Source organism: Larimichthys crocea, chromosome XVII (genome assembly GCF_000972845.2).
Source record: "Larimichthys crocea isolate SSNF chromosome XVII, L_crocea_2.0, whole genome shotgun sequence".
In the NCBI taxonomy this organism is placed as follows: Eukaryota; Metazoa; Chordata; class Actinopteri; family Sciaenidae; genus Larimichthys; species Larimichthys crocea.
In genome coordinates, this window is record NC_040027.1 from 14,453,208 (window position 1) to 14,467,420 (window position 14,213).

The 14,213-nt window shown below is 40.5% G+C and overlaps 1 protein-coding gene across 1 annotated transcript; it reads right to left on the reverse strand.

Annotated features, from left to right (window-relative positions):
- Positions 1 to 537: 537 nt before the first annotated feature.
- Positions 538 to 14,064, reverse strand: inpp5d (inositol polyphosphate-5-phosphatase D). The gene is made up of 27 exons (XM_019275373.2): positions 13,755 to 14,064; positions 13,216 to 13,279; positions 10,510 to 10,645; positions 10,292 to 10,424; positions 8,806 to 8,946; positions 8,054 to 8,144; positions 7,893 to 7,970; positions 7,723 to 7,803; positions 7,493 to 7,616; positions 6,688 to 6,794; positions 6,464 to 6,566; positions 6,178 to 6,374; positions 5,986 to 6,103; positions 5,801 to 5,897; positions 5,342 to 5,480; positions 5,032 to 5,140; positions 4,759 to 4,847; positions 4,581 to 4,662; positions 3,595 to 3,684; positions 3,404 to 3,514; positions 3,233 to 3,312; positions 3,060 to 3,147; positions 2,828 to 2,974; positions 2,684 to 2,747; positions 2,399 to 2,596; positions 1,868 to 2,316; positions 538 to 1,778 (listed from the first exon to the last, which is right to left on the reverse strand). The coding sequence occupies exons 1-27, from the start codon at positions 13,892 to 13,894 to the stop codon at positions 1,738 to 1,740; spliced, it is 3,297 nt and encodes a 1,098-aa protein (XP_019130918.2). The 5' UTR covers positions 13,895 to 14,064; the 3' UTR covers positions 538 to 1,737.
- Between the last annotated feature and the right edge of the window lie 149 nt (positions 14,065 to 14,213).

Here is a 14,213-nt window from a genome sequence, read left to right on the forward strand (position 1 = left end):
CACCCACAAGTTTCTGAATAGAACTGTAACACCACCAACATGTCAATCAAACCAGGCAAACTATGTTAATTCTGCATAACTTTAAGCTTTAATATAATTTGAACAAGTGAGTGGTGGAAATTAGCTGTACAGACCAAAACTGTATTTTTTTGTACCAGGCTGTAAACATGTTTATTTCTGCTGTGAAGTTGGACATTTTAAACATAGAGAGTGACTCGTTCTGTAGCCAGCCTCAAGTGGACGTTTGAGGAACTGCAGCTTGGCTCTTCCTTTGCTGGCTTCACTTCACAGCCACAGAGGTGGACTAAAGTGGACATGTTTTTTTTTTTTTTGCACTTCCACATAGGCCGCTTGTTTGTGAACCCTTAAAATTAGGTAATGTCTTCTGAGTCAACCGTCTTTCGTGGCTACATTAACAGTATGGTTAGGCCCAAGTCAATCAAAAAGTATTTTTATAGCCCTTAAGTAACATAATATGCATACATAATGTTGCTGTAACTAGCACTGATAACATGAACATCAGATAAAAGCAAATGATTGGAATGTTGCAGTACTAGACCGGTCTCCACTGCAGATTTATTTACAGTTTCACAGGCAATGATTTTGACACGAGGTTGTGAGAAAAACCTAAAATAACAAACTCTAATCACGCTAATATTTGAATTTATTTGAGCATTTATTGTACATCTACAAGGCAAATATGTCATCGTCTGTGCAAGATAATACTGTGCGGTAAACATTCATTAGCTACTGTATAGTGTAAAACTCTACATGAAATGTAACAATTGTTATTATGAGAGCAGAGTTTAATTTCAAACCTACTTTTTAATGCGAGCTTAGCAGAAATGAAGTCAGAACTTGTGTCCAATGTTTATATGACTGTAAAGGAAATGTTTGGGAAAATCTATTTTGTTTGGCTTTCTTGCCAAGAACTGGACGATTTATGAAACTACAGCAAGAAACAGTTATCTTAGCTTAGCATTAAGACTAAAAACACAGGGAAGTAGCTACCCTGACTCAGTCCAAAGGTGAATATCATGGTAATTCATGAGCTTAAGGCCACATTCAGACAGGATCAGGCGCTACAGTGAAAACACTGAGTTGCGTCAGATCCAACTTTTGGAAAAATGCGATCCAACGTCACACTGCGGCCGCCAATCAGATGCTCAGACTGGTCAAACTGCTCCACAGTCAGCCTGAAATTGAGACTATCCAGGTGGACTAATATCTGATTTGTTTATTTCATGTACCCAGCTTCTAAATCTGCGTCGGTCCTGCAATTTACGTTGCAAAATAGTGACACAAAAAAGTTTAATTTGGTTTGTGGTCAATGGTTTGAGAGAGAGAGAGAGAGAGCAGTCGTCGAGCGACATAGACAGTGAATGAGAGTGAGTGGTTAATTAGTGAACAGCAGTTAAGGTCAGACCACCCTAACCCTCACACATTACCGGAAAACCCCTGTAGCGATTTACCTAATCCTGTCTGAATGTACACTCTAGCTGTTTCCCCCTGTTTCCATGTATTAATGCTAAGCTAAGCTAAGGCTGTAGTATCATATTTAGCATACAAACATGAGAGTAGCATTGGTCGTCTCATCTAACTCTCAGCAAGCAAGCAAATAGGCACATTTCCCAAAAATGTGGATCCAAGCCTTTTCTTAGTTTATTTTACATTTCTCAAAAATGCAGAGCTGCAGGAAGTTGTACAGTCAGCGCTGACCATCGCTGCAGCTTGGTCTCACTTCACAGAACGGCCCATCTTGGGACCTTCAGGATACGCTAAAGAAAGAGAAAGAGTTTGCATCATCATATCATTTGTTGTATCAATTTAATCTCACCATCAGAGAAGTTAGAAGAGATTTACTTACTGTCTTTGTGAGGCTGTTGCTGGCCAGGTCTGGCTGGCGGTCTGTGTTTGATGGGGAGCTCGGAGCTGTCTCTGTAGTCTCTGGGTTTCAGGGTCTGCGGGTCAGGCATGCCCTGCCGGATCTTGGAAGGTAAAGGAGGCCGACTGTGTGCTCCTGCCCCTTCCGAGCGCGAGGGCACCACTGGCTTCTTTTGCGATGCGGGATGCGAAGTGAGGGAGGTTGGAGACGGATTTTTGGTCTCAGAGCACGTGAAGGAGCGGTTGCGTGGGGTGGGCACCGGGGGGCGATCATTGTCTCCGTCTGCTGCTTTGGAGCTTGTAAAGCCGGCTTCTGGAGGTGTTAGATGGTCCCACTGCTGATGGTCTTGGTCCTTGCTCCATCCATGAGGTTTTCCCATTGAACCGTATAATGGATTGTCAAACATCTCCGATACCTTTTCACCCTCACCCCTAGGAAGCAAAGCATCAGTCAGTAACGTTTCTGTTTCTACTGAATCACATCAGCTATTAATGTCGCACCAGAAACACTTACATTGGATTTAAAGATTTCCCCGTGGGACTCCGTGTACCAACATCATAACCACCTTTCTTACACTCTTTACTTCCTTGCCCGGCAGTTGGAAGATTTTTTGGTGGCATGCTGTAACTCCAACCTTTATCTATCACGTTGCCCTTTTGGTAGGACATGTAACTGGGGTTAGAAATATCATGTGCTTGAGTGACGGAAAACCTGTCGACAAGAAGACAGAAGCTATCACACCGAGAAGTCACGTTTGAGATATTTCAAAGTAACCACAGGTGTAAAAATACTTCATACTTGTTGATGTCACCGCCTTTGCCTTTTGCGGTGACAGTGTCATCCTTTTCCACTTTGATGAAATCTGAAAGCACAGAAAAATAAGAATTGGTGCTCCAAAAACTGAAGAAATAATTTAAGTCCTGAGCTGATCTCCAGACTCACCATATAACTTCTCGGTGGGTTTGCCCTCAGAGGTGTGCAAGTGGATGGCGCCTGACAATGTGCCCGCCCTCTCTCCGTCATGAGTCAACGTGATATGAAACTCTCTGTCGCAGAACTGGGCAGCTCGCAGTGCAACACAGCCCTCACCTTTGGGGAATAAGACCACCAGCAAACCATGAGTGCTGCTCAAGTCAGTGCATCTGCATTATAAAATGCTATGAAGGTTAATTACCGTATGACTCGTCGCTGTCGGTCGACTTTACGCAGATGAGGATGTGCTGGTCCAAAAGGTACTCTGGGTCGGAGATGATCGGGGTGAGCTTGAAAGGATAGAAAAGACAATGGATGGTTATTGGTTGCCACAACAAGTCATCGTCCGAAATGAAAGCTCCTTCAAGATTTTACCTCAACTTGGCTGCCAAATCGAACTTTTATTGACCCGTCTGAGTGCTCTGTGTTCTCCCCCTCCGGAGTCTTGACTGTTTCTGTAGACATTTAGTGAAATATTTGATCACCTCAGCTCATTTTAAAGCAGAATCTAATGTGATGCAGTCAGTCTATACAGACAAAACGTACTTTCCAAGCAGCTGGAATGGTATTCGATGAAGAACTTGGTCTTTGATTTTGTCATCAAGGTGGCCACACAGTTCGATATCTGTATACCACCCTGAGGTGCACTGTTTGGATCTGGAAAATAAAGACATACATCATCAGACTCTGATTTTGGACAAAGTAGTGAGCAGTGAGTCTTGAGGTGGTGCTCATACCTTGTTTGGAGACAAACTGTGAGGCTACGCCGACTTCAAATGAGGCGAATACCGGTGAGTGGTCACTTGTCATGATGTCATTGGTGCACCCTGCAAGTTGTAAAGTTTGGCTAAATGAGTCTGTCATGCAAAATCAAAGTGGCACTTCAGCCATTTTTGTATTTTACTTTCCCATTATGTGGATATTTTAACTTTTGTCCCTAGTATGGGTCCGTTTGTTAGACCAAGAATGACATCTTTAGGGTTAGGGTACATTCAGACAGAAGTGGTGAGTCGCCACAGGGTGAGTGGGGGCTTCTGAGAGTGTGTCTATTTGTGCTGAATGTAACCGCTGTGAAACAATCAAGAAACAGCTTTTCATTTTGCTGATTAGCCGGCTTCATTGATGCTGGTGCTCCCTCACTCTCATTCACTGTCTGTGTCTCCCAAGCACTGGTCTCTCTCTTTCTCTCTTGAACTATCATACACAAACCAAATTAAACTTCTTCGTGTCATTGTTTTGCAGCATAGATTTAGAAGCTGGGTTCATGAAATAAACAAAGCCAGAACACAACAGGTAGAGTATCAGAGTTTAGTCCATGAATCCATCTGAATAGTCTCAGTTTCAGAGGCATTGAAGTGTGTCAGGCTATGTTTTTCCAAAAGTTGGATCCAGCTCCACTTTTCTGTCAGAAGCCTGAAACCTCTCTATAGAGCTACAGAAAATATTATACAAATTCTCTCACGGGTCAGGTTTTGCTCTTCATGACAAGTAAACTGAATCTCATCTGTAAAATTGGTGAAATGTCCCTTTAAAAACACAATAAATGTTGGTAAAAACCCTTTCTTGGAAGAAAAAACTCTGTGATGGTGTCTAATGTATTAGCCTGGCTGACTTCCGAGTATGGTAGTAGTCTCTAATTTCTGCACACTCAGCAGCTCTCTAGTTTCTGTTTCAAGACCTCTTCTGAGGAAATCACAAAACATGCTCAAGGGGAATTACTCACCATATGCTTGGCAGACAACGTGAATCAGAGGGTATGACTTCCGGAGGACACGATCACACCATGAGGGCAGATTGTATTTGGTCTGTAGTGTCATAATACAGATGTGTTAAATGCTGCTTCTCACGGTTTCTGCACTGTGGTGACTGATGGGAGCCAAAGACATCTGAATTAAGCTTACCCCGGTGGCTTTGGCCTTCGTGTAGGCATACTTCTCTCGCGTGTCTCTTTCAAAGCGATATGTGGGAGCAAACGTGATTTCCTCTTCATCTACAGTCAAAATGAAATTAAGAAGATGGTTAAGAAGATTAAGAAGACTTTTCATGCATGCAATTAATGAACGCAGTAGATGACGAAGAGATCAGAGTTGCTATAGTAATCATCACATAAAGCACAAACTAAACAACACATTTTGCTATATGTCTGTATTGATCAATATCTTCCATGTGCTCACCGAAATGCAAGAAGACCTTTCCTTCATCCCTCTCCATGCTGAGCTGGTCTTTACTGAGGAGTTCGTGGTACTGCTGCTGTTTGATCTTTGTCACAATGTTCTCAGCTTCCTGTGAAGGGAAACAGTGCAAAGTAGTGACTTTTCCTGCAGCTGAGAGCTCAGACACCTGACAACCAGCCTGCTCTTTCATGCAGCATAGCACCGACAAGACATATAATGTATATAAAAAAACAACAACACACACATATATATATATATATATATATATAAATTAGCAGGATACTAGCAGGCTGTTTTTTTTACAACTTACTGTAGATGGAAATTCAACACGGTAGTTCAGATCACCGAGCCAGAAGAGGTGGGTGAACTGATGGGTGATGTCGAACGGATTGAGCTTTTTATCTCCAAGGTTCAGAAATCGCACGATGCTCATGTAGTTTTGATTGCGTCTGTAAATAAAGCAAAAATAATTTCAGAAATTGATAATATATTCTTATATATTTATGTATTTTTATTTCTATATAAAATAATGCATATTTCTGCTTTCCAAAGTAGTGGGTAACAAAGATGTGACATTTTTTGTATATTATTATAACAAACACCACTTAGAATCCCATTTAGTGTTACAATTTTGTATTCAATCCTACCACAGAGAGCTCATACTGCCTTATTATCTGTTTTAGCAGTAAATTAACTGTAAATTGAAACATACAGTACACATATAATTTTACTCATTTAAACTTGACTTTGTTAAAAGTGCAATGTTCACCTGAGCTTCTTCTCACTTCCAGAGGTCAGGTGGCTGTTGACAAAGCCAAAAGATGTACCGTTGAACATGAAGGACACTCCCACTGCTCCTTTGTTTCCTACAAAACAAACACCACAGTGAGCGCTGATGAGTAATTGTTCAATGGCAGGTCATTATATGGTTTGTGCAGAAGTGGAACTGCTTACCCAGAGTGTTGGCAATCCCCGTCTTCACGCTGTCTGAAAAAATGTGGGAGATCCTGTTTTCGTGCTCGGGCTTCGCAAGGACCACAATCCGAATGTTCCACAGAGTGTGTATCGCCACCTGGATGTTGGAAGACATTGTGATGTATTTCTGCTCCAGCATTCAGTCTAACTGTTCATTTGTCGGCCACTCACTTGTTTAAAGCTGATGTTTGTGAGCTTCCTCAGGACACTCTTCACCGTGTCGGCCCACTCCCTCTCACCCAAAGGATCCTCCTGAGTCCCAATGACGTAAAAATCATGCGGGATGTGATCCGCGCTGTCGTCTCGTGTCTTCCCTTGGCCCTTACACTGAAACCAGGAGTTGATGTTGTGGGGAGGGCCAGCATTTCCTGATGCATGATTTGTGGATAAGAAATCATTTTCATCAATCAGTAATTCAAATTAATTCAAACATGTAAGATGTTAACTAATGTGTTACCCATGTTCCAGGTGCCAACAAACACTGTGATCATGTCTGGCTCAGGCTTCTCAGAGTGTTTGTTCTTCATTTGTTGAAGTAGCTGGCAAAACCCTTCCCTTTTCTGGTGAGATAACAAACACATTTAAACTACACTCCCATGCATTGTATCTTTGCATATGTTTAATCTATTTCCTCCACACAGCATTTCTCAAGAAAAGGAACAGGACTTAGTCAAACGTTACCTTTGTGTTATCAAATGTGAACTCTTTACGCAGAATCTTCTCTTTTTCCGTCTCCACCACGATGACGAGTTTACCGTGCATTTTCTGGGATTTCACCAACTGCAGAACTGAGAAATAATCACAGTACTTTTCTTAAAATGCGCATTGTTGAAGGTTTACAGCAGACATTAAACAACACTAAGAGTCTAAAGCCATACTCAGCAGGTCTGTGAAGTTGTTAGGCACGTTGTCAATGCTAATGTTCTCATAATAAACTAACACTCTCTTGGTTTAACATGTTATCAGGCTACAGTGTGTGTACAAAACACAAATTACAGAGAGTTTGGCCTGATGATAGTGTTAGATGTATCACCAAAGTTATCACCAAGCGACAACCTCCGTGGCTGTAAAGTGAGGCCAAATTTTGGAAAATTTGGAAATCGTCCACTTGAGGCTGGCTACAGAATGAGTCAGTCTCCATAAGTCCCCATGTTAAAATGTCCAACAGAAATAAACATGTTTACAGCCTGGTACAAAAAACAGTTTTGGTCTCTATAGCTAATTTCCCCGTTCATGACAACTGTACTGAGGGGGAATTTTTATTTAAGTCACCTGTTCAAATTATATTAAGGCTTAAAGTTATGCATAATTAACAGTGTGGCCACTTTTATTGGCAGGTAGGTATTACAGATTTCAACAATAATTGTTGATATATTTCAGTCTGGACCAAAGTAGTGGACCGACCAACTGACCGTCTTTAGAGCCACATGACTACCATGGCTAAAAATACAACGGAATGAGGTTAGAAAGCGACATGATTTTTTACTTTTGTTGTGTACAAAGTATTTGTCTTCAGGCCCATCTTTGGACTTCTTAAAGTAGAGCTTTCCACTTTCAACATCCACTTTCAGGAACATCTTTGTGGAAATACCCAGAGATTCTTGCTTGACCTGCAAGTGAAAGAGGAATCTGATCAGATAAACCACAAACGTCCAGACATTTTATGTAATTAAATTTTCCTGCATTGTCATAACAGTAACTAATTTAGAGAAGCACCTCAAACGTAACAAGCGGTATGAGAGATTTCCTATGACTTCCTCCATCATATCCAACAGACTCACACACAGAACTTTTAGCCTGAAAAAAAGAAACAGACACATTTCTTGTTGGTATATAAATAAAGATTATTCACAGCCAGTCAGTAAAATGAGTCACTTGTGCTTTACCTTATCTTCTATTGAGTAGAGCAGTTTTGTGAGCTGCTCAAGCCTAAAGGATACAGATCGACCCGAATCAGCAGACATCTGAAAATAAAGGAAATAAAACATTATGATAGGGACTTCAGTGTGAGTTGTTAATGCTGCAAAGGATCAAGAGTGCCACCCACTTGTTTTGAAAATGGTCCAATCCCTGGGGAGAGCTGTTGGTCCAGTGCTCTGTGGCAGACCTCCAGAGTGGGCAAGACGCGGGAAATTTCACTGTTTCACGAAAAAGGTCAGAGCATGGTTAATCTCAGAAACACATCAGCTATTATCTGACGATGATTTAGCCTCTGAGGGGCAAAAAGTCAATGTTTTTGGGCTTCCGCCAGCAGATATAGACAACCTTTGCAGTCCAATTAACAACTTGATACACAGAAAGACACATTTTAGCCAACCTCTATAAGAAGTTATCTGAATATCAATGCTAAACTGATCAACGATAGCTGTTGGGTGGGTTCTACGATTACATTCTGGCCAATGCCTTCCGCCTCTTTGGCTCTTGACACAGACTGTTGCAACCAAAGTCCACTCAAACATGACGTCTTCACTCGGACTACAAACGGAAACTAGAGCGCAGATATCTGATATGAGCTTAGAGCATGGTTAGAAGAAGAAGGAGAGATACTTTATTAATCCCTCAAGGGGGAAATTATTTTTTCACTCAGTTTATTTTCCATGCATTTTAACCCTGAACACACATACAAGCCACGAACTGGCACTGCTACCAGTCAACCTTCCATATTTCTGGTCCATGCTGGACTTGAGCCAGCCACCCTCCTGTTCCCAAGCCAAGTCTCTATGGACTCAGCTACTGCCGCCCCCAAGGTTAAATCAGCTCCAATATATATAAAATCTGTTGACTATACTACTATAGTACCTGTTTAGATTCTTGCAGACTGTCATTGTTAGCTTCTTTAGCCCGGGGAGGTTTGGGTAGCCATTCTGTACTTGTTCAGCGTCCTGGCAGATTGAGTTCCTGAAGTATTCCTGGATAGCCATTGCATGCTCCTCAGGTATTCTGGAAATGTGCAAACACAGGAGCACTTTAAACACGCAGTTATCTTATTATGCAAACAAGTACAATAATGTGTCAAATCAATGCTAACAATCGTCATCATAAGCACTGTATACTGCCAGTGTATTATGAGAAGTATTGCATGATGAATTGTCTGGCTGAGGACTGTCAGTATGCACTGCATACTTCACTGACATATTTATGAGACTTTCTGTCTCTAGGATGTACGTGGCAGGCCAGGTTATGCTCGAGGCTAAGAGGGAAGCACTCAACGCAGCTATACCATAATATAATATTTTATTTCGTTTCCTCATTACTTTGTAAAGCAATGCTAGGAAATACTTTGCATGTATAGTGGAAGTTAGTGCAGGTGCAGAAAGCATCTGTTCAACGTCTTTCTGCATGTGTCCAAAGTCAAATGATCTCATATCTACCCAGATGTCAATATAAGAAAAGTGCGACTTCAATTATCCACACTTTTTGAACGTGTCCCAGGGAGACTTTTTTCCAAACCTTGTCCCTCATTGTTAATTTTGAACTCAAGCTCAACCCGTTGGTCGCTCATTTTGGTACCACTGGAGAGGATGACACGTGCCTAAGTATTCGCATTCTGTTTTGGTTAGGTGTGCGAAACTACTAAGATGGAGAGATGCTGTCCCATCCACATCCATGCTCAGTGGTTAAGAAATGTTATGTCCTCTCTAAACCTCAAAAAGATCCACTACTCAGTTTGTAATTTAAACAAGAGGTTTCGGAAAGTGTGGGGACCTTTCCTGAAATACTTTGAGAATCTTCAGTCAAGTTCACTTTATTAATTAATGAATCAATCAATAAATTAATTAATTGATTATTAATCTTTTTTTTTAATTTACCCTGCAACACAAAAACTGACTTCCAGCAGTATCCTACAATACTCTAGGAACAACGATCGTTTGGACTTGTAGATGTGTCTAGTGGATGTTGGAGATAAGATTACGTGCCCTTTCATAGCTACCTTCTCTGTAAAATAGTTTTAGATGTTTCATACAATTGTACATTTTATGAATGTTAATTCAATTTCAATAAAAATGTTTAAGAGAGAAAGTAACTGTTGCGTTTCCTTATCTCTTGCTGTCTTAGTCATAATGGTATGGCTGTAATTTATTAAGTGAAATAGGGAAGAGTGTTTATTTATTTCCCTGCCTATCAGTGCCCTGGTATACTCATTGTATGTGTTATGTTAATAACAGTAACAGAGGTTACTTGCTGATGTACATCTGCAAACCTTGTGGAAAATACATAAAAACATTTGTCACAAAAAACAGAAAAAAAGTTATAAGTCACTATGCAGCATCAGTGCAAACCATACATGGACAGGTCCATATGCTGCAGTCTCGTCAGGTAGGTCTCTGATAAGGACTTGAAGGCCTGTTCAGGAGACTCTTTCCCATCATTGGCTGTGAAGTTCCTGGGTGGCAGCTGTGGTGGAAGATTATTGGATTCTGCAGGATAAAGACGAATAGGATGTTTTAGAAATGTTGACAGCTTTTTTACATAATCTGTTCAGATGAAGTGAAGTTGTTTGACCTGGCTCTTCGTCTACATCTTCCTCTCTTTGGACAGGGTACTGCAAATGTGTGACCAGACCCATGTTGGGACTATAATAGGCCTCCACCAGCTCAGGCAGCATTGAGAAGAACCTGATAGGAACTCCTTCAGAGGCCTGAAGAGCAGATCACAGCAGAAACATGACAACTCCTCAGACTTTAAGCAAAACTAAAATGTCATGTGGTGTTGGTGGACTTTTGTTTTTCTTTTTGTTACTAAATCAGGCGACACAATCTAAGTTTTACTTCCTATGTGATGTCAGATATGTCTACTTGCACCGTCTGTGGCTTCTTCAAGCAGACTAGAGCTGCAGTCATCATCAGCTGAAGTTCCTTAAGCAGACGTATAGTGTGGTTTTACAAGCTTCTTTTTTAAACTTCATTTAAAAGAATATTTATCAGTCCCATTGAGAACATAATAATGCTAATCTCAACAATGCCAGGGATCAACAGTACCTACAGGCCCTCAAAACAGGTACGAGATGAAGTCCTCTAGACATTGTTTCCACAACAGTTTAAAATGCTTTTTTGATGTTATTCTGTTTTTGTTGTGTTAGTTCTCACAGGTTTTCATCTGATTTCACATAATTGTTTGACCCATTTAACCACTGTTTCCTGAAACTTAACGTACATTCAAACAGAAGCCGGCACTGTGGCCAATCACCTCAGGGTTGTGTGGTGGCGTGTAGGCGTCAAAGGGTGAGCAAGGCTTCTGGGTGTGCTTCTATTTATACTGAATGTAACGGCTGTGAAATAATCAAGAAATAACTTTTTATTTCGCTGATTAACCAGATTTCTCAATTGTGGTGCTCCTTCGCTCTAATTCACTGTCTATGTCTCTCGACCAGTGCTCACTTTTCCCTCCTCTCTCTCTCTCAAACCATCAGACACGAACTGAAAGAAAACTTCTTTGTGTCTCTATTTTGCAGCGTAAATTGCGAGCCAGAGACAGATTTAGGGCACATAAAATAAAGCCAGAACACAACAGGTAGAGTATCATAGTTTAGTCTATGAATCTACCTGGATAGTTTCAGTCTCAGAGACATTTCAGGTGGCCACAGCATGCATTTTTCCAAAAGGTGGATTTGACTCAACTTCACTATTGGCGGACAGCCCTGTGGCCCCCAACACTTCAGCCAACATCCACTCAAGTGAATGGAAAAACTTGCATTTTCACCCCAGCGCCGGATTCTGTCAGTGCTGATTCATTGTACAGAAATCTAACACACTGGTGGCCCAAATTATTAACTACTAGCTAGACAATTACTGGTACAAACCTTAAGTTTGTGTTGTTCTTGCACATAAAATGTTTCTATGTTGGTCCAGAAATCATTTATTTATTTATTTTTATGGTAAATGTGCATGTTCACATATAAATATGCTTTCTCAATCTTTAATTCTATGCTGATGATACTGAATTATATCTGCCTACAATAACTCACAAGTGCAAGCTAGTTTCACTTCCTAAAGGTGAATGTTATCTTCTTTTTTTTACATTTTAAGCCAATCAAACATCTCATGATCTCCTGATCTGTAGATTTACATCAATCTTGCTTTTATAATTCCAGAGAAATAACTGCATTTCCATTTCTAGATGTCAGAATGCAAAACATGAGTAGGCATTTTTCAGTAAAGCCTTCACACTGCACAACACATAATGGGTATTTCATAAAACTCTAAATGTCAGTAAGTCAGAGAGTCACAGTTTGGGTCTATTTGAGGTATTTGTGTTTGGAAGTAAGTGTGATGTGTGAATAACAACAGTTTTACACATTCACTTTATCAGTAGCAGCTTTAGCATTCAGTGGTATTTACTGACTAATCATCCAAATAATAAGATAATATGGCAACAAACACACGAGTTCAATGTAACATTTAATTACTTAGAGTCTAAAGCCATGCTAGTGGGTTTGTTAGGCAGCACTACTGACAGTCTGTGCTTTGAGCTAAATGGCAATGTCAGCAGAATAACATCCTCACAACGCTAATGTTAACAGAGCTGTGGTAAACTGGCATAATTTCACATTTGATAATTAGCACAGAGTGCAGCTAAGACTGCTCAGTAAGATTCTTGAGACCAACCATGAATGTACAAATGTTCCAGTCTGAGAGTTTGTACATCTGAGCAACCAAATGGCACGCAACCGGCTGACATTTCCATCCCCGGAGCCATGCCACAAACACGTTTAAAAATTTGAGCCGAGTCAGACCCTGAGTCACAAATTTGAGAACTTGGTTTGTGAATTTGCATGATTTCTAGAGCAATGTGCGCAAACAGAAGAGCTATCATTGAGAGGACTAGTCTAAAAAAGTCTAGTATGCAGTTAGTTTACTGGTAAAAACTCATTCAGAGAAATATAAGTAGTTACATTATGCATGAACGTTACAACCTAACATGACTTGCGATTTGCTTGACCTGAGCTATGACTCGACTTGACTGGCAACTCACATGTGTGACTTACTCCAACCTCAGATTAAACATTTGAATGTTTGTCACAAATATAGTTTACTTATAAATTTACCTTTGGTTACAACTTACAACGAAAGTGCAGCATTAAAAAATAGTAGCGTTTCATTTTAAGGTTCTAAGAGAAATAGACCTTTATCTTCACATATGCAGTAAATAGCACTTACACAACCATAACAAGTGAAAATAATGGTGGCTTGTGTCAAACTGTCAACCCACCTGGACAGAGAGCTTCTTATCCTCATTTGGCAGGATTCTGTATGTGTACACACAGTTCTGGTATCTGTGGTTAAAATAAATAAATGTCTGTCACTGATATGTACGCAGGGTAAAGAAACATATTGGCTGGTGTATTCATTGTATAGAGCATGCAATTTGGGTACAGTTTAAGTACATTTTAAAAGGAAAGTATCCCAGTGAGAAATGATTTGTGTTGCACAGGGCAATGGGTGTTGCTTTGTGCTAGCACAGTATGCAAATAAAGGGGAACTAGTCTTGCGTTGCAGTGCGTATGTGCAAAAAAAATGTGATGCATTGTAATGCAGCAGGGGAGAACTGGAAACTGTATTAAATATGCCGAAATTATGACATTTAGAGTTATAACAGCCATATCATGTCAGTTTTTTCTCCATGTATTAACGTCATAGACAGTTCGTATTGCATGTTATTAAGGTTTTTAAAAACAAGGAACAAGAATCATTGCCCACTTTATGAAACTGCATCAAATATCAGTGCAATAGTTCGAAACAAGTACTTACAAAACACAGAGGGCATATGCTCCCAGTATGGACTCACTGTCCCGGATAAGGAAGCTTCCATCTCTTGCTGCTTTGGAAAGTAGATCCTCAGCTTTGGATCGAGTTATATTACCATGACACCAAGGTTGAGAACTTGGCATCCTGTTTTCCCCCAAAGAGTCTGAGCTCAAAAGTTTAGCATCTGCTCTAAAACTATATTCAAGTAAACTCAAAGTAGACTCAGTTTTTCTTTCTGGCTATTTTCATCTTTTCATAGTGCGTACTTTTAAAGATCTTTCCTTCAACTTGTTCATCTCCTGCCTCTGAAAGCTGTAAAAGGAAGCTGCCAGTACCTCGGCTCTTCAACTTCCTCATTTGTGAAGCTAAGAGAGAGAGAGAGAGGAGGGCCCTGATGCCTCGGCTCTGCCTGTGAAATGACAGGTCCACAGAGCTGTAAATGGAAATACAGACTTTCGCTTG

Excerpts from the sequence above, each read along its gene's own strand:
- inpp5d (XM_019275373.2), bottom strand. The coding sequence starts at position 13,894 with ATGCCAAGTTCTCAACCTTGGTGTCATGGTAATATAACTCGATCCAAA. Across the intron at positions 4,663-4,758 it reads CGAAGGCCAAAGCCACCGGG|ACCAAATACAATCTGCCCTC; the intron begins GTAAGCTTAATT and ends ATGACACTACAG. Across the intron at positions 3,148-3,232 it reads GATTTGGCAGCCAAGTTGAG|CTCACCCCGATCATCTCCGA; the intron begins GTAAAATCTTGA and ends TATCCTTTCAAG.